This window comes from Schistocerca cancellata, chromosome 2 (genome assembly GCF_023864275.1).
Source record: "Schistocerca cancellata isolate TAMUIC-IGC-003103 chromosome 2, iqSchCanc2.1, whole genome shotgun sequence".
Classification (NCBI taxonomy): Eukaryota; Metazoa; Arthropoda; class Insecta; order Orthoptera; family Acrididae; genus Schistocerca; species Schistocerca cancellata.
The window spans coordinates 253,891,704-253,919,262 of NC_064627.1; the positions used below are offsets into that span (position 1 = coordinate 253,891,704).

The 27,559-nt window shown below is 45.7% G+C and overlaps 1 protein-coding gene across 1 annotated transcript in view; it reads left to right on the forward strand.

Moving 5' to 3' along the window:
* Positions 1–27,559, forward strand: part of LOC126161582 (glutathione S-transferase 1-1-like) — an 89,888-nt gene that overhangs the window by 31,484 nt on the left and 30,845 nt on the right. The window contains exon 3 of the mRNA XM_049917528.1: positions 20,392–20,450. Coding sequence (XP_049773485.1) covers positions 20,392–20,450 — 59 coding nt within the window. The remainder of the gene's footprint in view (positions 1–20,391; positions 20,451–27,559) is intronic.

Here is a 27,559-nt window from a genome sequence, read left to right on the forward strand (position 1 = left end):
TGTATATATAAGTTTGGATGCAGCTGTATTGCATTGATGTACTGGTGGATATTGTGTGGTATGACTCCTGTAGTTGATAGTATAATTGGTATAATGTCAACTTTATCCTGATGCCACACGTCCTTGACTTCTTCAGCCAGTTGCATGTATTTTTCAATTTTTTTCTCCTGTTTTCTTTTGTATATTTGTTGTATTGGGTATGGATATTTCGATTAGTTGTGTTAATTTCTTCTCTTTATTGGTGAGTATGATGTCAGGTTTGTTATGTGGTGTTTTATCTGTTATAATGGTTCTTTTCCAGTATAATTTGTATTCATCATTCTCCAGTACATTTTGTGGTGCATACTTGTATGTGGGAACATGTTGTTTTATAAGTTTATGTTGTAAGGCAAGCTGTTGGTGTATTATTTTTGCTACATTGTCACGTCTTCTGGGGTATTCTGTATTTGCTAGTATTGTACATCCACTTGTGATGTGGTCTACTGTTTCTATTTGTGGTTTGCAAAGTCTGCATTTGTCTGTTGTAGTATTGGGATCTTTAATAATATGCTTGCTGTAATATCTGGTGTTTATTGTTTGATTCTGTATTGCAATCATGAATCCTTCTGTCCCACTGTATATATTGCCTTTTCTTAGCCATGTGTTGAATGCGACTTGATTGATGTGTGGCTGTGTTAGATGATACGGGTGCTTGCCATGTAGTGTTTTCTTTTTCCAATTTGCTTTCTTCGTATCTGTTGATGTTATGTGATCTAAAGGGTTGTAGAAGTGGTTATGAAATTGCAGTGGTGTAGCCAATGTATTTATATGAGTGATTGCTTTGTGTATTTTGCTAGTTTCTGCTCGTTCTAGAAAGAATTTTCTTAAATTGTCTACCTGTCCATAATGTAGGTTTTTTATGTCTATAAATCCCCTTCCTCTTTCCTTTCTGCTTAATGTGAATCTTTCAGTTGCTGAATGTATGTGATGTATTCTGTATTTGTGGCATTGTGATCATGTAAGTGTATTGAGTGCTTCTAGGTCTGTGTTACTCCATTTCACTACTCCAAATGAGTAGGTCAATATTGGTATAGCATAAGTATTTATAGCTTTTGTCTTGTTTCTTGCTGTCAATTCTGTTTTCAGTATTTTTGTTAGTCTTTGTCTGTATTTTTCTTTTAGTTCTTCTTTAATATTTGTATTATCTATTCCTATTTTTCGTCTGTATCCTAGATATTTATAGGCATCTGTTTTTTTTTTTGCATCGCTTCTATGCAGTCACTGTGGTTATCCAATATGTAATCTTCTTGTTTAGTGTGTGCTATTTTTCTTACATTTGTCTGTTCCAAAAGCCGTATTTATATAATTGCTGAATACTCCTGTTATCTTTAGTAATTGGTTGAGTTGTTGATTTGTTGCTGCCAGTAGTTTTAGATCCATGTATAGCAAATGTGTGATTTTGTGTGGGTATGTTCCAGTAATATTGTATCCATAATTTGTATTATTTAGCATGTTGGATAGTGGGTTCAGAGCAAGGCAGAACCAGAAAGGACTTAATGGGTCTCCTTGGTATATTCCACACTTAATCTGTATTGGCTGTGATGTGATATTATTTGAATTTGTTTGGATATTAAGTGTGGTTTTCCAATTTTTCATTACTATGTTTAGGAACTGTATCAATTTAGGATCTACTTTGTATATTTCCAATATCTGTAGTAACCATGAGTGGGGTGCACTATCAAAAGCTTTTTGGTAATCAATGTATGTGTAGTGTAGTGACCTTTGTTTAGTTTTAGCTTGGTATGTCACCTCTGCATCTATTATCAGTTGCTCTTTACATCCTCGTGCTCCTTTGCAGCAGCCTTTTTGTTCTTCATTTATAATATTGTTCTGTGTTGTATGTGTCATTAATTTCTGTGTAATGACTGAAGTTAATATTTGGAGACGCTGTGTCCCATCGCTCGCGCGCCGACTACAATACCACGTTCAAACTCACTTAAATCTTGATAACCCGCCATTGTGGCAGCAGTAACCGATCTAACTGCGCCAGACACTTGTCTTGTATAAGCGTTGCCGACCGCAGCGCCGTATTCTGCGTCTTTACATATCTGTATTTGAATATGCATACTGATGCCAGTTTCTTTGGCGCTTCCGCGTAAAGTGTGCGTAGGAGCAGATATTTTGTTTTACCACATGCTAAGATTTTTTGTAGCTAGTTCCACATTGGAGCGTAGGAATGAATGGTTTCCTCTGAGTGATCTGTATTTCGTCACTCCTATCTTCTCAAATGCTTCGCGGACTGTACACTGGCCATTCGACTTTCATAGCTATAAACCGTTTAGTGAAAATTTTTTGGTGGTGTCCATCGGCTATCTGCCTGGCTAGTTTTCCAGTGCGGTAATTCCTGTAAGTCAGGCGACTGCATATACTAACTCATACGATGTAACTTGGCTCGTTTCTGGGAGCGAAGAAAACGATTATAGATGACTCCGAATTGGTAGGGAATGTTTCCACCCGTTGCCAGTCGTGCCTACAAAACAATACGAAACGCCGTAGTGATGTAGTAGGGACTGTGACTGCAATGTCGAGTTCAGTACGCTGCCCGCAATCTGAGAAAAGAAGCGAGATTGTTTCTCGTACACCTCCCCCCTCCACAGCATCTTCTCGTACACCTCCCCCCTCCACAGCATCACCAAGCTATTTATTGTGCATATAGTAATGTGGTACCGCATTATTGTTAATATCAGTAACGTTTAATGCCAATGGGCAATCACGAATATACAATCTCGGTTTAGGAGGAATTATAAAAGAATGTAGACTATCACTAAAATAAGAAAATTTGCACCAGATAACGCAAGGTAGGTTGGAACAAGAGAGAAAGATGCCTTGCTGGAGTGGAATATGGCAACTCTGACTTCTACACCCTCGGGACTGACTTCTACACCCTCGGGACTGAAATCTACACCCTCGGGACTGAAAGCGTTGGCTAACAGGCTCATGGCATTTCTCAAGGCTGAATAACGAGATTTTAATAATATTTTAGAATCTTCCTGGTTTGTATCTGATGGTGAAAAACATCAAGAAATTAAAGGACGTTAAAAATCAGATTCCTAAAAAGATCTGTCAGTCTCAAAACTCACAAGAAATAGCTACACCCATATAACAGCGAAGGAATCTTTCTCCGTAGAAGATACTAGACAATACTTCAACCTTCCACAGACGCAAACACACACAACCATCATCGAGGAGTGACAGAAGAAAGCCAGGGACGTACAGAAAGGAATCATAGAAATGGAAGCGATGAATAAAGATGCTGCGAAGGACCGAACTTCAAAGTCCGCCACCTGTTCACAGGTTTTGCCACCCTTGCTTTCCCCGGGAAACGTGCCAGAAGGGATCACATCACGAGCCTAAGGAGGACTGCATCTGTGAACTACGGAACAAACCATGCTCCAAATATCATTTAGTGAGGTGTGTAAACAGAATTCAACCACTATGCACATTAACAAAAGACTGGTGAAAGCGTTTCTCAAATGTAACCATGTGTACATATTGTTTAATAACGTTAGTATTATAGTTTAGTGAACGAGAAAATATTACTTTTTCTGCATTCGTGTCCGTTAGTCCCATCGAGAAATAAAATAAAGGAAAAATTCGTGTAGACGCAAACTTTTGTAGCATGGTACTGGGGGTAGGGGAGGTGGGGGTTGTAATGAATAACATACTAAAAATACTGGTCGATTGGGTGTTATCTTGGGGTTGGGGGGGGGGGGGGGCATTTAAAGGTCACTTTTTTTTAATGTTTACTTTGACTATCTCGAAAACTTCGGCTTCCAGCGAAAATGTTCTCCAGTACAAAATTAATCAGCATTAAATTTTGTACAAAAATAGGTCTTGCTCATTTTTTTCTTTAGGGCTAATTGTTTCCGTGTTGCATTGGATGGAAAACCGAGAGATTATTAAAAGTAGTGTTTAATGGAATAAAACTGATGTTCTTTGTTAAATTAAGTTTGTTAAGACCAAAAATATATGTATCACAAATAAGCGCAGTCGAGCCATATTAAGAGAGAAATTATGTTCCGGCTGTGTAACAGGGTGGAAAGGTTAGTCGCTGAACTGAGGTCATAAACTTACCTCCTCCATAGGTCTGCATGATAAGTGAGCAGGCAATTTTCCATTCTCTTTACCGGAATACGACACATAGCAACTACAGATTGTTTCAGAAAGTTTTACCGACGCTCGCGCAGCTCGCCTTGTGAAAAACTGAAGACAATTCCTGGGATCCGTAGGGTGTTTATTTTCCATGAAGTGTGTGACCTGAGTTTCTCCAGCGTAGAGGCCTATACAGTGTTCAAACAACTTACAGGAATGAAGATGGGTGACGTAGACAGCCGCCGATAATTCGGAGGTGCACACCCCGTCATATAAAAGGCAAAACTGCAGCACGTAAGCGCAGTGTAAAGGAATTTAAAACCCCGATTTGCAGAGCACGCGCACGCTGTTAACACTCGTGCTGCCACACAACCGAAGATGATCGAAATGATAATTAAATCAAGACCCTAAGTTGTCGACAGGCGTTGATGTACATCAACGGGGACAGTTGAAAATGTGTGCCCCGACCGGGACTCGAACCCGGGACCGCCTGCTTACATCGCTGACGTCTATCCATCTGAGCCACCGAGGGCACAGAGGATAGTGCGACTGCAGGGATTTATCTCTTGCACGCTCCCTATTAGACCCACATTCCCAACTTAATGTCCACACATTACATTACTCGCGGCAGACAAGTAAGATTGTTCCGTAAGAGTTCGGCCAATGCGTGTGCATGTCCGAAAGAACAGATACCATCTTCATACAAAGATGACTGACGTCTGAAGTTATCGATTGTGGAAATTAGTATGCTACAGTTGAGGCAGCATTACACAGAGACCATGGAGAGAATTTAAGCACCCCCGCCTCCCCACCTCCATCTCTATTGATAAGGTTACTTGCTAATTTAATTTCAACTGCTTCCTTAATAACACCACTCAACTGCTGGAAGTGCATGCCAAAACGCCTTCGTTTTGTTATATTCCATGGGATGAGCGGTGCCCAATAATGTTCTCCAATAGCAGATTTGCTCGGTTGTTGTAAGCGTGTGTGCCGCGTATGCTCAACACACCGGTCCTCTACAATCTGACAGCTAAGAGTATATGACACACCACTACTGCAAGGAATACGATAGACAAACGCCTTACACAAACAAAGATCATCCTTTACGGGATCCAAAAGAACCCTTATCTTAGATGGTGGTCGAAAAAAGCGTTTTACATCATATTTCCACAAAATACGACCAATCATTTTGAAAATGCTTCCACTGTAAAACAAGAAGGCCGTAAATTTTCGTGCCACCTCGGTATTAATATTACTCAAAGCACATTTGGTCGGTAGTGCAACCCACATCTGATCAACGTTTCACTATAACTATTCGGTCGACCCCCCTGCGGGTCCGGGGATTAGAATAGGCCCGAGGTATTCCTGCCTGTCGTAAGAGGCGACTAAAAGGAGTCCATCCCCCTCACGGGGGTAGTTAGCGCCTGCGTCCGGAGACGGACGGTTCCACGACCTATAATTGTGGTCTTCTTGGTTTTTCACTTCTCGTTTCTTCCTTCCTTTTGTTGGTTCCTTTCTTTGCTCTTCTCCACCTCACTGTCTTCCTTACTCTTTCCCTTGACTTCTCCTTGCCTTCTCATTGCCTTCTTCTCCTTGCCTTCTCATTGCCTTTTTCTCCTTGCCTTCTCTGGTCTCCGCCTCGGCGTTTGAGACAGTCTGTCCTCTTTCTCCCTCTCTCTCTTCTTTTTCCTCTTCTTCCTTCCTCCCTGTGCGTGCCTGAAGGCCGACCCACGCGTTCGCACGCGTAGCCGGTGACGGGGTAACGCGTCATTCCCCGCCCTGGGTAGACATGTAAGGCACGCGCGTACCCCCTGGTAAAGGCCAGGCCCGGGGAGGGGTGATTGCCTGAGCTGATACCTTCTGACCATGCCGATTGGTCCCTCCGTCTGTTTCTCGGGAGGTGTGACCTGAGGTGCAAACATTCACCTAAGGCGGGAGTGCCCTCTGAGAGGGTCCCCACAAGGAAGGAGCGCGCCATCGGAGACGCTGGCAATCATGGGGGATTCCTCCGCAATGGATTCTACTCCATCTCTCTCGACTTCTGTCCAAAAACGGAAACGTGACCAGCCAACAGTGACAAAAGTACTACCGCCTGCCCCACAGTTCCTCGTCGTTTCTCGATCTGAGGACGGAAAGGATTTTTCCTCTGTCAACCCTTTCGTTATCCAGAAGGGCGTAGATGCCATAGCCGGATCTGTCAAATCTTGTACCAGGTTGCGTAACGGTACCTTATTACTAGAAACTGAGAGTGCCTTTCAGGCACAAAAACTGCTTCGGGCCACACTCCTGTACACGTTCCCTGTCCGGGTGGAGGCCCACCGAACTTTGAATTCGTCTCGTGGTGTAGTCTATACTAGCTCCCTCGACGGATTGACTGACGAGGAGCTTCAATCTTTCCTCGCTGAGCAGGGCGTCACGGCTGTCCATAGGGTCATGAAAAAGGTCAACAATGACCTTGTACCGACCCGGACACTTTTCTTGACCTTCGATAGTGTTAAGCTGCCATCGCGCATCAAGGCGGGCTACGAGGTTATTTCTGTTCGCCCCTATGTCCCGACACCTACGCGCTGCTACCAGTGTCAGCGTTTCAATCACACTCGACAGTCTTGTTCCAATGCGGCTAAATGTGTCACTTGTGGCAGGGATGCCCATGAGGGTGACTGTCCACCTCCGTCTCCTCGTTGTGTGAACTGTCAGGGTGACCATGCCGCATCCTCCCGCGACTGTCCTGTCTATAAGGAAGAACGCTGTATCCAAGAAATTCGGGTCAAAGAGAAAGTATCCACCTCGGCTGCTCGCAAGCTATTGGCTAGTAGGAAGCCCACGCTGCTCCCAGCGGGGAAATACAGTACTGTCCTCGCCTCTCCTCGGACTACCAGGGAGGTAGCAACCCAGACATGCGATCTGACCTTCAGCACCACGGTCGTCCTTTCGGCCAGTGCTAAGATCGCGCGGTCGACGTCTCCTCTTCCTCCCATCACCCCACAGACACCAGCCCCTTCATCAGCTTCTGCTAAGACGAAGACCCCGAAGTCAGATGCACGGGCCTTCAAGAAGGAACCATCCCGTGCAGACTTCCTACGTACCTCGACCTCCCAGCCTTCGACCGGTACTTCCACCAAACGTCCTTCCAAAAAGGCTCATAGGAAGCACAGTTCTCCTTCTCCGCCACGGCGCATTTCTTCTCCTGCGCCACCCAGCGGTTGCCGCCCCAGGCCGTCATCCGTTTCGCCTGGCCGCACCGCTGGTAGCCGTACATCTGGCCGTTCACCGGCGGAGGAAGCTCCCCCTCCCGGCCATCCTCCCGAGATGGCCGATGAACCTATAGACCCAATGGACGATGACTGTCCGCCTATTGATAGCGGCGGCAGTGCTCGCTCGAAGCCAGGCCCTCAGCGGCCTTCAAGGTGACCCCTTCTATCATCTTCCTTTTCTTACGATGGCACTTATTCACTGGAATATTCGCAGCATTCGCTCCAATCGAGAGGACTTGAAGTTGCTGCTCCGCTTGCACCGTCCGCTCGTCGTAGCCCTCCAGGAAACGAAGCTACGCCCATGCGATCAAATTGCCTTGGCACACTACACCTCTGTGCGTTTTGACCTACCCCCTGTGGTAGGTATCCCAGCTCATGGGGGGGTTATGTTGCTGGTCCGGGATGATATTTACTACGATCCCATCACGTTGCACACCGGCCTGCAGGCAGTTGCCATCCGCATTACTCTCCCCACTTTTACGTTTTCCTTTTGTACCGTTTACACTCCATCGTCATCTGCCGTTACCAGGGCAGACATGATGCAACTTATTGCTCAGCTACCTGCACCATTTTTGTTAACTGGAGACTTCAATGCCCACCATCCCCTTTGGGGCTCTCCAGCATCCTGCCCGAGGGGCTCCTTGTTAGCAGACCTTTTCAACCAGCTCAATCTTGTCTGCCTCAATACTGGCGCCCCTACTTTTCTTTCGGACACATCTCACACCTATTCCCATTTAGACCTCTCTATATGTACTCCCCAACTTGCACGCCGGTTTGAGTGGTATGCACTTTCTGATACATATTCGAGCGACCACTTCCCGTGTGTTATCCATCTCCTGCAGCATACCTCCTCTCCGTGCTCCTCTAGTTGGACCATCTCCAAGGCAGACTGGGGGCTCTTCTCTTCCAGGGCGACCTTTCAGGATCAAACCTTCACAAGCTGCGATCGTCAGGTCGCACACCTCGCGGAAGTCATTCTCGCTGCTGCTGAATATTCCATCCCTCACCCTACTTCTTCTTCACGTCGCGTACCGGTCCCCTGGTGGACCGCAGCATGTAGAGACGCTTTACGTGCTCGTCGACGTGCTTTACGCACATTTCAACGCCACCCTACAGTGGCGAATTGTATCAATTATAAACGATTACGTGCTCAGTGACGTCGTATTATCAAAGAAAGCAAGAAAGCCAGCGGGGCTGCTTTCACAAGCACCTTCAACAGTTTTACTCCTTCTTCTGTTGTCTGGGGTAGCCTGCGCCGGCTATCTGGCACTAAGGTCCACTCACCAGTTTCTGGCTTGAAGGTCGCGAATGACGTCCTTGTGGCCCCTGAGGCTGTCTCCAATGCCTTTGGCCGCTTTTTCGCAGAGGTTTAGAGCTCCGCTCATTACCACCCTGCCTTCCTCCCCCGCAAACAGGCAGAGGAGGCTAGGCCACCTAACTTCCGCTCCTCGAATCGTGAAAGTTATAATGCCCCATTCACCATGCGGGAACTCGAAAATGCACTTGGCCGATCACGGTCCTCCGCTCCAGGGCCTTGATTCTATTCATATTCAGATGCTGAAGAACCTTTCTCCTGCGGGTAAAGGTTTTCTTCTTCGTACATACAATCGCATCTGGATTGAGGGACATGTTCCCGCATGCTGGCGCGAGTCTATTGTTGTCCCGATTCCTAAGCCGGGGAAGGACAAGCACTTGCCTTCCAGTTATCGACCTATCTCGCTTACCAGCTGTGTCTGTAAAGTGATGGAGCAATGGTTAACTCTCGATTGGTTTTGCTGCTCGGGTCTCGACGCCTACTTACCAATGTACAATGTGGATTTCGTAGGCGCCGCTCTGCTGTAGACCATCTGGTTACCTTGTCGATCTTCATTATGAATAACTTCTTGCGGAAGCGCCCGACCGCGGCTGTGTTCTTTGATTTGGAGAAGGCTTACGACACCTGTTGGAGGGCGGGCATTCTCCGCACCATGCATAAATGGGGCCTTCGCGGTCGCCTCCCTCTTTTTATTCGTTCCTTTTTAATGGATCGACAGTTGAGGGTACGTGTGGGTTCTGTCCTGTCCGACACCTTTCGCCAGGAGAATGGGGTGCCACAGGGCTCAGTTTTGAACGTCGCTCTCTTCGCCATCGCGATCAATCCAATAATGGATTGCCTCCCAGCTGATGTATCAGGCTCCCTTTTCGTGGACGATTTTACCATCTATTGCAGCGCGCAGTGTACACGTGTCCTGGAGCACTGTCTTCAGCGTTCTCTTGACCGTCTTTACTCCTGGAGTGTCGCCAATGGCTTCCGTTTTTCTGCCGAGAAGACGGTCTGTATTAACTTCTGGCGCTACAAAGAGTTTCTCCCACCGTCCTTACGACTCGGTCCTGTTGCTCTCCCAATCGTGGAGACAACCAAATTTTTAGGCCTTACATTTGACAGGAAACTTAGCTGGTCTCCACATGTGTCATATTTGGCCGTCCGTTGTACCCGTTCTTTAAATGTCCTCCGTGTTCTCAGTGGTATGTCGTGGGGAGCGGATCGAACCGTCTTACTTCATCTATATCGGTCGATATTATGGGAGCTTCGTATACTCCTCTGCACGGCCATCCATCTTACGCCGCCTCAACTCCATACAACATCGGGGTTTACGACTTGCGATCGGAGCATTTTATACTAGTCCCGTAGAGAGTCTTCATGCTGACGCTGGCGAATTGCCACTCACCTACCGGCGCGATATACTGCTTTGTCGGTATGCCTGTCGGCTACTGTCAATGCCCGACCATCCGTCTTATCGTTCCTTTTTTGACGACTCTCTTGACCGTCAATACGGGTTGTATGTCTCTGCCCTGCTACCCCGTGGAGTTCGCTTTCGTCGCCTCCTTCAACACCTTAATTTTTCACTCCCTGCAACCTTTCGAGTGGGCGAGAGCCACACGCCACCTTGGCTCCAGGCTCAGGTCCGTGTTCACCTTGACCTCAGCTCGCTCCCAAAAGAGGTTACCCCCGGTTCGGTCTACCACTCCCGTTTTTTGGAACTTCGTTCGAAGTTCATCAACATGACTTTCATTTATACAGATGGCTCTAAGACCAATGACGGGGTCGGGTGTTCCTTTATTGTCGGGGCACAAAGTTTCAAATACCGGCTCCATGGGCATTGTTTGGTCTTCACAGCTGAGCTCTTTGCCCTCTACCAGGCTGTTCTTTACATCTGCCGCCACCGACATTCTGCTTATGTCATCTGCTCCGATTCCCTGAGCGCCATCCAGAGCCTCAGTGATCCGTACCCGGTTCACCCTTTCGTACACCGGATCCAACGCTCTCTTCAGCAGCGCCCCTCCTCCCTACTACCCCCGGGAGTCCGCTTCCGTCAACTGCTCCATTCTCTTTCCTTCCGCTTTCCTAAAACCTTCCTGACAACTTTGGGTACAGCACCGCCTTGGCTCCGTCCCCGGATCTGCCTGCTCCGTGACCTTTGTCAATTTCCCAAAGATGGTACCCCTACACTTGTTTATCGTCGGGCATTTGCTGCTCTATGTGCAGAAATGACGGACGCCACATTTATTTACACCGACGGCTCGAAAACATCGTTAGGTGTAGGGAGTGCCTATATTGTTGGCGACACCCCAAATCGCTTTCGACTTCCCGACCAGTGTTCGGTTTATACTGCGGAGCTTTACGCTGTTCTCCAGGCTGTCCACTACATCCGCCGCCATCAGCGGATACAGTACGTTATCTGCTCAGATTCTCTCAGCTCTCTCCTCAGTCTCCAAGCTCTTTACCCTGTGCACCCTCTGGTCCACCGGATTCAGGACTGTCTGCGCTTGCTTCACCTGAGGGGCGTCTCGGTGGCGTTCCTCTGGCTCCCGGGACACGCTGGTATCTGTGGGAATGAGGCGGCCGATATAGCGGCCAAGGCCGCAGTCTCTCTTCCTCGGCCAGCTATTCAGTCGCTTCCCTTCACCGATCTTCGGAACGATTTATGTCGCCATGTTGCTCAATTATGGCATGCCCATTGGTCGGCACTTCCCTGTAATAAATTGCGGGAAGTGAAAGCCCTTCCTTGCGCTTGGACCTCTTCCTCCCGAACGCGTCGTCGGGAGGAGGTAATTTTAGCTAGACTCCGGATAGGGCATTGTCGTTTTAGCCATCGACATCTTTTAAGCGGCGATCCTCCCCCACTCTGTCCCCACTGCTCTCAGCTGTGGACGGTGAGACACCTTTTAATTGAATGCCCCTATTTTAATCCGTTACGCTCCCGTCTACAGCTATCGCCTGATCTATCGTCGATTTTAGCAGATGACACGCGCTCCGCCGACCGCGTTCTACAGTTTATTAGTGACAGTGAAATGACGTCAGTCATTTGAAGCCTTTTTTGGGGACAATCACCCCCTTTCTGTAGTGGATTTTTAAGCAGTCTTCTATTTTTAGTTTCTCCAATTTTCTGACTTTGTTCCCATTGCTGCTGGTTTTAAATTTCGGTTTTTTACTGTCTTAAGTCACGGGCTGGGCGCTAATGACCATAGAAGTTTTGCGCCCTAAAACCACAACAACAAAAAAAAAAAAAAGCTCTCTTCAGCAGTTGGTGGACGTCGGTTCTCCGGTTAGCTTTATGTGGGTTCCTGGCCATGTCGGTATCCCTGGGAACGAAGTTGCAGATGCCGCGGCCAAGGCTGCGGTCCTCCAGCCTCGGACAGCTTCTTGTTGTGTCCCTTCGTCCGATTTTAGCAGGGTCATTTGTCGGCGCATTTTATCGCTGTGGCATGCCGATTGGGCTGCACTTACAGACAACAAGCTTCGGGCCTTAAAACCTCTTCCCGTGGCTTGGACGTCCTCCTCACGCCCTTCTCGGCGGGAGGAGGTAGTTTTGGCCCGGTTAAGAATTGGACACTGCCGGTTCAGCCATCGCCATCTGCTGACGGCTGCGCCTGCACCGTTCTGCCCATGTGGGCACTTGCTGACGGTTAGACACATTTTAATGTCCTGTCCAGATTTTAACACACTGCGCCTAGATCTTAACCTGCCAAGTACTTTCGATGCCATTTTAGCGGATGACCCACGAGCAGCTGCTCGTGTTCTTCGTTTTATCAATTTGACAAACCTCGCTAAGGACATTTGATGATGCTGTTTTTTTATCCTATGCCTGTCAGTCTGTCTTTTATCGTGTTTTCCATTTTAGTTGTTGTTGTCAACTTGTGCCTCGCGGTGCATTCTTAGAGTAGTCAGGGCGCTAATGACCATTGAAGTTGTGCGCCCTAAAACCACAAAAAAAAACCCATTCGGTCGAAAGCTGACCTCAGGAAGGGCTAACACAGCTGACAAACTTTCAGGGTCTGAGAATATGTGGACCCTGTGAACCAGGGTATAAAGTACGCTCCTCACACTGAGCCGGATGAAAACTACCAGCCAGTAGGTAAGTCAGCGTGAGAAGGCTTTCCAAATACGGCGTGTCCCAACATACCATCAAACTTCCTCTTGACCAACACAAGAAGCGAAGGCAGCCATCCTTTTCCAACTCCGTCGTTAAACGGATATTCGAGTGGACTGAATCCAGGCGTCTAAATAATCTTTCAAATTCTCACTGCCACGAGGCTAAACAACGAAAGCATCTACATAGCTGAAAAACACACAGGTTTCAAAGGCGCCGCCTCAAAGGTTCGTTACTTGATGTCTTCCACAGACAAATTTTCGAAAACAAGTGACACTGCTCTTCCCATCACAACTGCATATGTCTGCTCACAAGATTGATGACTGAATAAAAAGTGAGTGGAAGTCAACACATGTCGAAAAAGGTTCGTAAACTCGACACCAAACCTAACCTCAATTGCCTTAGCATTACAATGAACTCAGATACGAGTATTTAATAACGCAAAAGCAAGAAAAGCATATGGGCAGATGCTACGCAAACCTCTACACTCAGTTCTACGCTACTGCAGGTGAAATTGATTATTAGCCATTCTGTACGGCCGTTGTAGCGTTCTTCCGGGAAAGGCGACTTCTTCCATTATGGGCGCGGCACGCTCATACACATCATTTTTTCCTCCCCAGTTCTCTCGTGTGAATAGATAAAATAACTTTAACGATATCGTATTTACATAATGGAGTTTCTTCTGTTGAGTATTTATTTGCAGTTGTTAAATGAGTTACTACGTAAAAAAGCTAAGTAGCTGGAGCTGTCAACTGTCTGTGACGCTCAACAGCCTGCCTCCAAGTATAACAGACATGTATTCGACAATGTCGGTTCCATTGTCTCCACCATCAATGGCTGGAATATCTTCTCCAACTTGAGAGTATCAAATGCATTACCTCAGCATCAGCTATCCCAGTATCTGAAGAGACGCAGGGGCTTAAAATTGCCCCCTCTCTAACACAAGTAGATGACTTAATGTTATGGAACTTCACATATTTCAACACTAGTCGGCAGTTCGCGAATGGAAGAGATTTTTGCAGTCTACCGGCAACACAGTTAATGCTGGGAATGTTAACGACAGACAGAAGCAAGATACCACATTTACCAGTCCAATCCTTTCTCCATGAACATTCCATAGGTCACTAGCAACGTCACCACACACAAGTTTAGCCCCCCTCAGCTATGTATATAGAGACATATTTTATATGAAAGCTCACTTAAAAACTGCAAATAAGTATTCAGTACACGGAAAATAGCTCCACTGTGTGGACGACCTCAGTTAAGTAATTTAGTCTACTTTCATAAGGGAACTGGACAGGAAATGCTGGGGAGACATTGTCTGTAAACTGAAAAGCAAGCAGCGCTCGTGGTGGGAAGTCACCTTTCCCAGATGAACGCAGCAACTGTCGCACAGGATGATTAAGAATCAATTTCTCCTCTAGTTGTGTAGAAAAGTGTGCAGAGATTTACATAGTATCTGCCCATATGCTTTCCTTCCGTTTGTATTATTAGCAACTCGTACCTGGATTCAACACAGCGTTCACACTTCGTGGAAAATACACTCCCTCGGGCTGCCGGGAGCACTTGTACACTCGTCGCCAGTGATCGATAAGGCGAGTTGTGTAAGAGTCGTTACAACTTTGTGAAATACCATGTAACTGCTTTTTGTGACGTAGTACGTTAGAGAGTACGGGGAATTATCTGCTCGTTCTTCATTTACGAAAAAGAGGAAGTGCATGACAAACGACCTATGTTCCATCACGCTTGTAACCTGCACCGCCGCTTTTCCAACCTGCTACACCCCAAGAACGCAATTAATTCTTTAATGCGGTTATTTTGCGCTTAGATGTGGTGCACACATTTAGGACTTGTTGTTAACCCATTTAATAATGAACATCTATTTGATACCTCTAAAAACAATATAATTTGCAATTTTCTACGTCCCCTGTAACGTGGAAACTATTAGTCATATAGAAAAAGAATGAATTGGAACTTTTTGTAAGAAATTTAATATTGTTTAATTTTCAGCGAGAAACATTTTCGCTAGATGCCGCGGGCTTGAGACATTAAAGAAAAAACTAAAAAAAGTGACCTTTAAACGCCACCCCAACACCCCCGCTCGCATCCTCACGGTCAGGATTTTGGTAGTTGTTCACGTCACTCCCGACACTCCTCCCTCCCTCCCTCCTTGGTCCAACACTGTACAAAAAATTGCAACTACATGAATTTTTCCCCCAGTCGACATTTTTTGGCCTTCGCTGACTGTGCTACGTGACAGAGACCGACCTTGCTGTTTTCATATGAGAAGTGGAGTGACATTGCTTAGCACCTGAAGCTACTGAACAGTTGTAGGTAGATACGTATAAATTTTGCAGATTTTTGACTGAAATCTGCATATTTGCTGTTCGTATAGAATGCTGCTTGTTGTGCCTCAGTGGGCTTGGTTTCAGCTTCCACCGTTTGTAATACTTATCCAACACATGCAGGCTCTCTGTCAGAATTTCTTCTACCTTAGCAGGCGCCATTCGCAGAAGTGACTGGGAAAGGGCGAAATGGTAGTGGTACGAGAAGTGTCCTACGCAACATAATGTAACGTGACACGCGTTATGTAGATGTAGAGTTTGGAATGTTGAGCCTCTACAAAGACCTCATCGATATATACAAATCTGCGAGACAACGTCTGGTAGATCGTGAGCCAAATGGTTGAACACAGGAGAAAGAACAGATGCAGGCCACTATCCTGTCCGTAAAACTATGTATGTGGTCGGAGTGAACATTGAGCAGGCAGTTATTAGAAACATTGTCCTGCAAGGTAATGATATTTATCTAGGTAACACCCGTGATAAAGTTCATTAAGTCCCTGTTACCAGATTTGGTTGTATGATGTTCACAGATCTAGGAACACAGCAGTACTTTTTTCTTTTCAAACGCAGTTTCCAAAAGGATGGTTAAGGTGCGTATTTAATCCACCTCGTTTCGCCAGGAATAGGGCTTCAATGGCCGGCGCTATTTTATTTAGGATTATTCACTCAAGGAATGCAACAGGGAGAAGTGCAGCTGGTCTGAAGATTCGTTGAAGGCGTGGTTTTTTTTCCAGTTCATCGAGTGCAGTTATACTAGTCTTCTTAAAGACTGTTGTTAGTCCAGCTGACTCCAATATGAAACTGAAAAAAGGAAGTAACTCAGCATTTAACGGCAGATCCGCAGTATCTGAGTAGTTACTGGTACAATCCATCGAAGACGGCAGCCTTTACGTTTCGGACATTGTTTAAGCCGTTTTGTACTTTTAAAGATAAATGGTTCGGATTATAGGTGATGATGATTCGCTCGTTTCGCCTTTGTAGTTGTACTGTATTTCTTGTTCGCTGTTCTGAAAATTGAGATTCTGCCTTAACTGTTGCACCCTTCTTCGTCGGTGTTGAGGCCGCCTCACTATGAAACAGAGACCAGGCTTTCTTGCTGGGATCGATGAAATTCTTAATCAAGAAATTTTTCATCAAATTACCTTTCCAGCTATGATTCAGAAACTTCAGAAGTTCTAAAGCAGTTTTGTGGGAGTTATTTTCTTCAAATTCACAAACAGGTTTTTTTGTATCCTCATTCCATGCTTTGTATAATGTTTATGCGCTCTTCATGACATGATTCTCGTGGCCGCTGTTTTATTTAGACCACACAATCTTCAGTCTCTGGAACTGGATTAATCCATCTTATAGGTGCATCACTGCATTTGAAATAGGTCAATCAATCGGATTTGTTGAAATTATGTCAAGGCTTAGGAACAGGATATATTTCAATTATGTGGACTCCAAATCTGTAAATTGTGGGTCTTCTCGGCCGTTCAGAAATATAATTTTTTATAACGAATATACAGCCGATGAAATTCGTTCCAGAAGGAGAATAACCATGAGCAACTTCGCTCTTCTTCTGTCTCACTGACGACGTCCTGTACAACACCTACCTTAAACATATGAAAAACTATATTTAGAGGCAGCAAAATTGAGGAGAGTAGACGTCATGAAGTGGCGCCACATTGGTTAGCATGCACACCACGAGACTATGAAAGCTTTAGAAAGCTACCATGATCCACGGTAAAACGCCGCCCACAGCTTATGGATACCAACATCCACACAGTCTACTTCTGGTACCACTGTCTGTTCCCTCTTCCCTGTTCCAGTCGCAAATGTATGTTTGATTTTGGTTATTATTATTTTATGTTCTTATAGTCGTAGCATTTTTAGTTAAGATACCAAATTGGTATCTGGTTGGGTAGTGGAGGTGTCAGTGATGAACCAGTTAGGCAGGGTTATTATACATCAGAGGCTTCTGATCATGGCTGAGGTGAAGTATTAGGTGGTCTTCTTTATTTATATGATCTGTTATGGTCATGAATGACACAACTCAAATTTTAAGGTTTTTGTTGTTTATTTTTAATACCTTTTTGTTAAACTATTTTTCTTGTAATACTTTAACAACTTATGATTAATGTGCTAAACTGAAAATATTAAGGAGGTATTTTTATTTTCAGATATGTTTATAAACTACACAATATTTTTACAGTTAAAATGTAAAATCTTATTTAAACTATGTAGATGTTACAAATGTTAATGGAATTAATTGCTATTATAAAAGGTTAGCAGTTTTATACTGACTACACTTTTCCTTAATTTGGCTTCAATTAATACATAATAAAGGGATATTTATTGAACCTCTAGGTTGAAACTAACTGCAATAAATCATTTCTCATTCAGTTTAAGGTCAAGATTGACTCATATCAATACTTTGTGAATGTAACTACACTACAGTCATATATTTCACCCACGAACAGCTCCTTGAATTCATTCATGATATTTCCTCTTAAGAGAACTAGAATAAAAAGTACTGCTGATACAGACAGTAGCATTTGTTTGTATAATAATTACAAATTGTAAAATTAATGACATCTATACACCAAAACTGAATAATTAAAAAGAACTGAAGGGGTCTGGTATTTGGACTGAACATTTTGAATCAAATCAGCATTAGAAATGTGAATTTTTTCTTCAGTCAGTCTTTTTGACAGAATGTTTACAAGTAGTATAACAATAAATGGTACACTAATATAATAAAAATTCTTGTAGACATAATTAAAACTGTTTTGATTGATAAGTAATTCACATTTTTGGATTGAAGTCAAATGTACTACTTACACTAAAAAAGTGATTACACATATTATCAGTAAATTAAACACATAGGCATAATCACACAATATCTACTAAAATGTCAATATAATGCAGCAGCATCAAATCCAAAGAGATGTCTCGGGGAGAGTTGATAACAAAGTGTTGAAATAAACATGTTGATAGGCAGTGTTCTGATAATACTGTGGCAACAAAAAATGTTAATCCACACAATGTGTCAGCAGTTATAAAAGGTGATGCTCAGTATTCATATACTTGCAATGTAGGGAAATGTAAACCTATTAACACTGTGAAAAATGGACCTTGTAAGGCCTGTGAATTAGTCTGTGGTGTACTTATAAGAAACTTCCTGGCAGATGAAAACTGTGTGCTGGACCGAGACTCGAATTCGGGACCTTTGCCTTTGGTGGACAAGTGCTCTACCATCTGAGCTACCCAAGCACAACTCACGCCCCGTCCTCACAGCTTTACTTCTGCCAGTATCTCGTCTCCTACCTTCCAAACTTTACAGAAGCTCTCCTGTGGATCAGTAGAGCTTCTGTAAAATATATTGCTCTATTATTTTTCTTGTGTTTCTAATTTGAAAATTTCTATAGTTGTCGGAGTGATTTTTCTTTATTTAACATACATATGTTCTTTTTCTTATGGTCTTTCATTTTTGAAGTTTTACTAGATTCAGCATTTACGTTTTAATAATTGTTGGTTGTTTATCAAATTCAAATTATACTTCATTAGATTATTTACATTCTGATGGTCAAACTGTTTCATATGAAGTTAGATTGGCTTGGATTTTATTACCCCCAAATGTTTTGGTTGCTATTTTTAATAATTTGCTTTTATAAAATGAACAACTTCAGTGTGGATTTATTGTTATTTCTTTCCCTTCTGCTTTTGTTAGCTTCTCTTCATGTATAGCTGAGACAAATCAAAGTCCTTTTGATTTTGCAGGAGCCAATTTTGAATTTTTTCAGCATTTTATATTGAACATGTTTCAGGGGGTTTTACTTTAAATTTATTTATAAGAATATACTAGAATTTTCTTACGTGTGATTTTGACTTCAAATTATTAAGGTTGTTTTGTGTTACTTTCTAGTAAATCTGCTATTACATCTTTTAATTTTATTTCAGCTCAAGGAACCTTGTCTCTAATCTGTTAATGAATCTAGCTTGAAAGAGTTTTGGAGAAGTAGCACTATGCCGAGTTAGTGTATCTGATGTAGCGGTAATAAATTATACATAAAAACCTTCCTCATGGATCAGTCTGTTAGTGAAAACAGTATCAAAATAATTGCAGTAGTTCTTGAGATTAGCTTTCACATAGAGGCAGAAAAAAATGCAGTGTTGTGCTTTAATGGGTAGATGAGATCACTGATATAGTTTCCAAGCTAGATTTTGCCCTTAAATATTTATGGACAGCCTAAAGTCACAAGACGTACTATTGCTTTATTCTTTCGAACTTTTTCTTTGCATTAAAGGTTAAAAGATGTTTTAAATAAATTGCAAAATAAAGTGAAACTAACGACAAAAATTTCAAATTTGCTTGAAAAATAGCTGATCTTCCATGAATTTAACATATTACAGAAGTGTAAAGGGAATTAAGTGCACTGAAGTAATACAATGCATTCCATGAAGATGCAATCACATTGTCAGTTAAGCATACATTAACTGCTTGTATTGATATCATTTAATATCATTGCATCTGCATTTATTTCATCCCCAATGGTCCAGTCATTTATTTCATGTCAGTGTACATTTCATCTACATCCCTTGTGGTGAGATGAACTACAGTTATCCACTGTCTTGTTTTCCAACGGATGCTAATACCCGTCGGCCGGAGTGACTGAGCGGTTCTAGGCGCTACAGTCTGGAACCGCGTGACTGCTACAGTTGCAGGTTCGAATCCTGCCTCGGGCATGGATGTGTGTGAAGTCCTTAGGTTGGTTAGGTTTAAGTATTTCTAAGTTCTAGGGGACTGATGACCACAGCAGTTAAGTCCCATAGTGCTCAGAGCCATCTGAACCATTTTTTTGCTAATACCCCATCTATCTCTCTCTCTCTCTCTCTCTCTCTCTCTCACAGACAGACAGAGAGAGAGAGAGAGAGAGAGAGAGAGAGAGAGAGAGAGAGAGAGAGACTCTTAGTCGTTTTCAGAAGTAATAGTTGGAAACTAGAAACAAGACAACGTTTGAGTCACGGCAGGAGTGTGCTCAGATTGTCTAATAGTTTAACCTGTTGCTCACAGCAAGTGGGGAGTTTGGTTTTGATTCCTAGTCTGTCAAAAATTCTCGACTCTCTCTACATACATACATACATACATACATACATACTACAGAGCTGTGACGTACGAAAGCCTCCTGTTTGTGTACCATAAAAGTTTACTGCAATTGTGTTTCTGATTGGTAATACGAAAAATAAAGCTCACATGCATTGTTGCAGATGAATCCACAGCATCAGGTGCCAGTTCTCGATGACAATGGATTTTACTTATCAGAGAGGTTAGTGCTTAAGTATTGCCTGTGCTTCTTCCTGTGTGTGTGTGTGTGTGTGTGTGTGTGTGTGTGTGTGTGTGTGTGTGTGTGTGGAGGGGGGGTGGTTTATGTGTGTCTGTTCAGAAGCTGGTATTATGAGGATAGATATATAAATGGAGAGGTAGAGCCACAGACAATTCTCCAGGTAAAAATATTTCAGTAGTTACACTGCACAAACAAAATTAAAGGACCACTTTTTCGAAAACCCATAATTATTTCCCAATGTGACTTATTTGAAATTTGGGTCAAAGGTGCCTACAACATTCCTCTGTAATGATTCAAAAGGGTGCCCCCCCCCCCCCCTATGATGTCACCCTTAGGCTTCCCCCTGCGGGTTCGGGGGTAAGAATAGGCCCGAGGTATTCCTGCCTGTCGTAAGAGGCGACTAAAAGGAGTTTCAACCGTTTCGGCCTTCCTTGTGATGGTCCCCCTTGGGGTTTGACCTCCTTTTTTCAAAATTCTACAGAAGTACGAGCCTTTTGGGGAAGGACGCCTTACGTGGTGTATCATTCGTCCTCAGTGCACTAAGACCTTGGCACTCAGCATTGTAACGGCGTTGTAACCACGCCCATTATTCCTCAAATTGGGCGTCAGCGCCTGATGGGTTGCACAAGTTACGCCCATACTGCGTCCCCATCTGCACCTACAATCATGATGGACTTTCCATGGCACCCGAAACCCAGCACGGTAGCCAGCCCGTTGTGGTGGGGTCGTCATGTACCCTCTAGGTTGTAGCCCCCTGACAACACAGGGATCATACTGCCGATACCTGAGCTGCACCCTCCCCACGTCAGCCAAGGAGTAGATGCCCGTCACCTTGGGGCATCGGGACTCCCGGCAATGGTCATCCTGCCAGGTGGCCCTTGCTGAGGCTGGGTGGCGCCCGTGGGGAGAGCCCCTGGTCGGAGTGGGTGGTATTGGGGCGGACGTTTCGCAGATGAAACGTCAACATGTATCAGGTCGCGCTGCGGCCGAATCTTTTAAAAAGAAAGGTACTGTCTCTGGTTCTCCTGCCCTTTCCCCCTTGGCCACTCCCTGGGAGGAAGGACAGGCCCGCCGGCTTGGGGCGAAGTACTTCCTCCGCTATTTAGTCTGTTCTCAGACCGATGGGGGGACGTTCGCCACCTCCAAGCCCATGTTCTTTGTCCAGCACAGCGAGGACATCTTCAGGGAAATCGAGGCTCTCAGTAAAATGCGTTTGGGGTCCGTTCTTATAAAGACAGCCTCCGCCACACAGTCGGCGGCGCTCCAGGCGTGCGACCGACTAGGGGACGTTCCATTGTCTATTGTCCCGCATCTGGCTCTGAATAGGACGCAGGGGGTTATTTTTCATCGGGACCTCCTGCTGCAATCTGATGAGGAGCTCAGGGCCAACCTGGAGCGCCGAGGCGTGCATTTCGTCCAGCGAGTTCAGCGCGGCCCTAAAGACCGTCACATCGACACCGGAGCCTTTATCCTCGCCTTCGAGGGGGATGTTCTCCCGGAGAAGGTAAAGGTGATGTGCTACCGGTGCGACGTGCCTTCTATGCACTGCTTTCGGTGTTTGCGCTTTGGGCACATGTCGTCATGGTGTGAGGCTGAGCCCCTTTGTGGCGATTGCGGACGTCCTCTTCGTGAGGAACATACATGCACCCCACCACCTTGGTGCGTCAGTTGTCCTGGCATCCACTCGCCTAGATCTTTAGACTGCCCCGCATATCAGAAGGAGAAGAAGATTCAAGAATTAAAAACTTTGGATCGTCTCTCTTATTCTGAGGCCAGGAAGAAGTATGACTGCCTCCATCCCATGACGTTGACAACTTCGTTTGCCTCAGTCGTGTCCACTCCTTCCACAGTATCCTCACCCCTATCCTGTCCCCCCCTCCACCTCCTCACCCCATCCGGGGTCTATGCCTCCGCCTCCCAAATCCCTCCCTTCCCAATCCTCCTCCCTCGCGGCCCCTGCCCCCTCTGCCCAGAGGGCCACCCTTCCTCCTCCTCCCCCTCCGCCGCCTGAGAAGCGATCTTCTTCTCAGGCATCCATCAGGGAAACATTCCGGACCCCAGCTTCCGAGGTCCGGCGTTCCAAAATGGACCCCACGCGTGAGGATCTTCTTCGGGTCCAGCCCACCATCCCCGTACCTCATCGGCCTTCCAAGAAGAAATCTTTATACCCCTCTCCACACCGGCGCGTTTCGTCTGACACTCCATCCATGAGTCGCTGCTCCCAGCCGTCCTCAGTTTCACCAGGATGCTCTGCTGCCAGGCGCTCAGCTGGCCTCTCGTCGGCAAATGATGCTGCCCCTCCTACGCAAACCGGGAAAGCGGCCGCCGCTGGCGACGACTCGATGGAACAGGATCCGCCTCCCGCCGGTTGTAGCGTTGATCCCTCGACACCTGGCCATCCGCGGCCGTCGAGGTGACCAGCTCTTCACCCGTTTCGTTCCCCCTCTTTTCTGACTAGCGATGGCTTTGTTACATTGGAACATAAGAGGTATTCGGTCTAATCGGGAGGAATTACAACTGCTCCTCCGCCTACACTGTCCGCTCGTCCTTGGTCTCCAGGAAACCAAGTTGCGCCCAACTGACCGTATTGCTTTTACCCACTATACCTCGGAGCTGTCTGACCTCCCCCCTGTGGACGGTATTCCAGCTCATGGTGGGGTCATGTTGCTCGTTTGGGACGATGTCTATTACCATCCCATCCCATTGACCACCCCACTCCAAGCAATAGCTGTCCGTCTTACTCTTTCAGCCTTTAATTTTTCTGTTTGTACCGTCTACACTCCATCGTCATCCGCAGTTAGTCGGGCTAACATGATGCACCTGATTGTTCAGCTTCCTCCGCCGTTTTTATTGTTTGGCGACTCAATGCCCATCATCCCCTTTGGGGCTCTCCTGCATCCCGTCAGAGAGGCTCCCTCTTGGTGGATGTCTTCAACCATCTCAATCTTGTCTGCCTCAATACCGGCGCCCAGACTTTCCTCTCGGACTCTACTCATACCTACTCCCACTTGGACCTCTCGATCTGTTCTACCACTCTTGCCCGTCGGTTCGAGTGGTATGTCCTTTCTGACACCTATTCGAGTGACCACTTCCCCTGTGTCGTTCGTCTCCTGCACCACACCCCATCCCCACGTCCTTCGAGCTGGAACATACCGAAAGCTGACTGGGGACTTTACTCCTCCCTGGCGACCTTTCCGGACCACGATTTTCTCAGTTGTGACAGTCAGGTCGAATACCTCACAGCTGTTATCATCAATGCTGCCGAACGTTCCATTCCTCATACTGCCTCTTCTTCACGTCGCGTTTCCGTCCCCTGGTGGAATGAGGCCTGCCCCTTTTTATTGATTCCTTTTTAACAGATCAAAAGTTGAGGGTACGTGTGGGTTCCGTATTGTCCGACGTCTTCCTCCAGGAGAACAGAGTGCCTCAGGGCTCCGTTTTGAGCATAGCCCTTTTTGCCATAGTGATCAATCCAATTATGGATTGCATTCCACCGAATGTCTCAGGCTCTCTTTTTGTCTATCTACTGCAGTGCCCAGCGAACATGCCTCCTGGAGCGCTGCCTTCAGCGTTGTCTAGACAGCCTATACTCCGGTTCTCTGAAGAGAAGACGGTTTGCATCAACTTTTGGCGATATAAAGCGTTCCTTCCGCCATCCTTACATCTCGGTCCCATTGTTCTCCCATTCGTGGAAACAACTAAGTTTCTAGGGCTCACACTGGACAGGAAACTTTGTTGGTCTCCGCACGTCTCTTATTTGGCTGCTCGTTGTACACGTTCCCTTAATGGCCTCAGAGTTCTTAGTGGTTCATCTTGGGGAGCGGATCGCACTGTCTTGCTTCGCTTGTATCGGTCCATAGTCCGATCAAAGCTGGATTATGGGAGCCTCGTCTACTCATCTGCTCGGCCATCCCTCTTACGCCGTCTCAACTCCATCCACCATAGGGGGTTACGTCTTACGACCGGAGCTTTCTACACTAGTCCCGTCGAGAGTCTTTATGCTGAAGCTGCCAAATTACCATTGACCTACTGGCACGACGTACTGCTTTGTCGGTATGCCTGCCGGCTGTTGTTAATGCCCGACCACCCCTCTTATCAGTCCTTCTTCGCCAATTCTCTCGACTGTCAGTATGGGTTGTATGTGTCTGCCCTGCTGCCCCTGGAGTCTGCTTTCGTCGCCTGCTTCGACAATTGGATTTTGCCCTCCCTACCACCTTCAGAGAGGGTGAGAGCCCGACACCACCTTGGCTCCAGGCTCTGGTTCATGTGTATCTCGACCTCAGCTCGGTCCCGAAGGAGGGTACTCCGGCTGCAGTGTATTGCTCACAGTTTGTCGAACTTCGTGCGCGACTTGCCAGTCACACCTTTATTTACACTGATGGCTCCAAAACTGACGATGGTGTCGGCTATGCCTTTGTCGTCGGGGCCGTCACCTTTAAATACCGGCTCCTCGACCAATGTTCCAGCTTTATGGCCGAGCTTTTTGCTCCCCATCAGGCCGTTCAGTATGCCCGCCGCCACCGCCATTCATCGTATGTATTCTGCTCTGATTCACTCAGTGCTCTTCAGAGCCTTGGAGCTCCATATCCGGTCCATCCCTTGGTGCAACGGATCCAGTAGTCCCTCCATTCTTTCGCTGAGGGTGGCTCTCCTGTCAGCTTTCTGTGGGTTCCCGGCCATGTAGGAGTGCCTGGGAATGAGGCTGCTGATGCTGCAGCCAAGGCTGCAGTCCTCCTGCCTCGGCCAGCGTCCCATTGTGTCCCGTCATCTGACGTTAGTGGGGTTGTTTGTAAGGGGCTTGTGTCCTTGTGGTGGGATACTTGGTCCTCACTTCAAGGAAACAAGCTCCGGGCAGTCAAACCGTTCCCAACTGCTTGGACAACCTCCTCCCGACCATCTCGGCGAGAAGAGGTCCTTCTGACCAGGTCCTTCTGACCTGGGCATTGCCGGTTTAGCCACTGCTACCTGCTCTCCGGTGACCCAGCCCCGCAGTGCCCTTGTGGTCATGCATTAACAGTGCGCCATGTTTTATTGTCGTGCCCCCCGTTTTAGTCAATTTCGTGTTGTCCTGTCTCTGCCATCTACTTTACAGGATATTTTAGCAGATGACACTCGAGCAGCTGCTCGTGTTCTTCGTTTCATTACTTTGACCGGATTGTCCAAAGACATCTAACTCTTCCACTTATTTTAACTGCCGCTTTGTAAGAACTTTCTGGTGTCCCCCCCCCCCCCCCCCCCCGTTGAGTTTTACTAGATTCTATGTGCTCTAACAATTGTGACTGGGCGCTAATGACCTCAGTAGCTGAGCGCCCTTAAACCCCAAACAAAAAAAAACCTCGGGCTCGGCGATGCTTCAGACAGCGAAATGTCTAAACCTGCATAAAAAAGATAAGCCTCGGAATTCCGTGTTTATTATTTTTTTTATTTTTATTTTTTTATTTACATGTCAAGTTCCGTAGGACCAAATTGAGGAGCAAATCTCCAAGGTAATGGAACGTGTCAGTACATGAACTTACAACATAAAAGTAATAACAGATAAAAATAAATGTTCATGAACCTGAAAGAAAATCAGTCCATAAGTTTAAGCAAACGCTATCAGCAATACAATGAGAATCAGCTTAATTTTTCAAGGAACTCCTCGACAGAATAGGAGTGACCCATGAGGAAACTCTTCAGTTTCGATTTGAAAGCGCGTGGATTACTGCTAAGATTTTTGAATTCGTGTGGCAGCTTATTGAAAATGTATGCAGCAGTATACTGCACACCTTTTTCCACAAGAGTTAAGTCCGATCCAAATGGAGGTTTGATTTCTGTCGAGTATTAACCGAGTGAAAGCTGCTTATTGTTGGATATAAACTAATATTGGTAACAAGAAACGACAATAAGGAATATACATATTGAGAGGCCAATGTCAAAATACCCAGACTCGTGAACTGAGGTCGACAAGAGGTTCGTGAACTCACACCACTTATTCCCCGAACCACCCGTTTCTGAGCCAAAAATATCCTTCTAGAATGGGAAGAGTTACCCCAAAACATAATACCATACGACATAAGTGAATGAAAATAAGCAAAGTAGACTAATTCACTGGTCGAAGATCACTCACTTTAGATACCGTTCGAATAGTGAAAATGGCAGTATCAAGTCTTTGAACAAGATCCTGAACGTGGGCTTTCCACGACAGCTTACTATCTATCTGAACACCGAGGAATTTGAACGGTTCGGTTTCACTAATCATATGCCCGTTCTGAGAGATTAAAACGTCAGGTTTTGTTGAATTGTGTGTCAGAAACTGTAAAAACTGAGTCTTACTGTGATTTAACGTTAGTTCATTTTCTACAAGCCATGAACTGAGGTGTAAGGAATAAGATGGATTACTGATGTCAGATTGGCATCAAATTTCACCATAATTCTGCCCAACGCCACCTTGGACGTGTCATACAATGGGAAGATAGTCGCAGCCCCTCTTACCAGCAAACAACCCTTCTCTTGACGCCTCCGCGATGGAGGTTAGAATTGCGATGCCCAGCGTTGAAGTCGTGCGATTTTCTTATGTGTGGCTGAGGAAAACATTTCAGAAAAACGTCACTTACAACCAACACTAGAAGGCCACAGGGTGTGAATGAAACCATCCCTTGCCTTGATGATGTGTTGACTGCCACATGTAATGCAGTCGGAAATGAAAGTTCAAAGTGCGATGAGCAAAAGGACAACGTTCTTGACAAACTTCGATACTGCTGACATTCCACAGACACTTCAAACGATATCTACAGAAATCGTGGACCTGATCACAACCCTTTGGAGTGCAGTGTGACAGCGAGTTTTTCTCTGGTGTACAATAAAGAACTACAAGGGTCCGTTCAAAGTCGTTCGACGAAATATTAACACTATTTGAAGCAGCAAAGGGTGTTTTTTTAACCGTCCTGTTTTGCACCCTCCTATGGCGTGGTTATCGGGTATGTAACATCGACACATATTTGAATAAAACGGCAGAGGGGTCTCTCTATGACCCCTCAGTTCGGCAACGTCCTTAATGCCACCCTCGCGTTTGTTGAGCACTAAAAATGTACAATTGCAGAGAGAACGCGTGA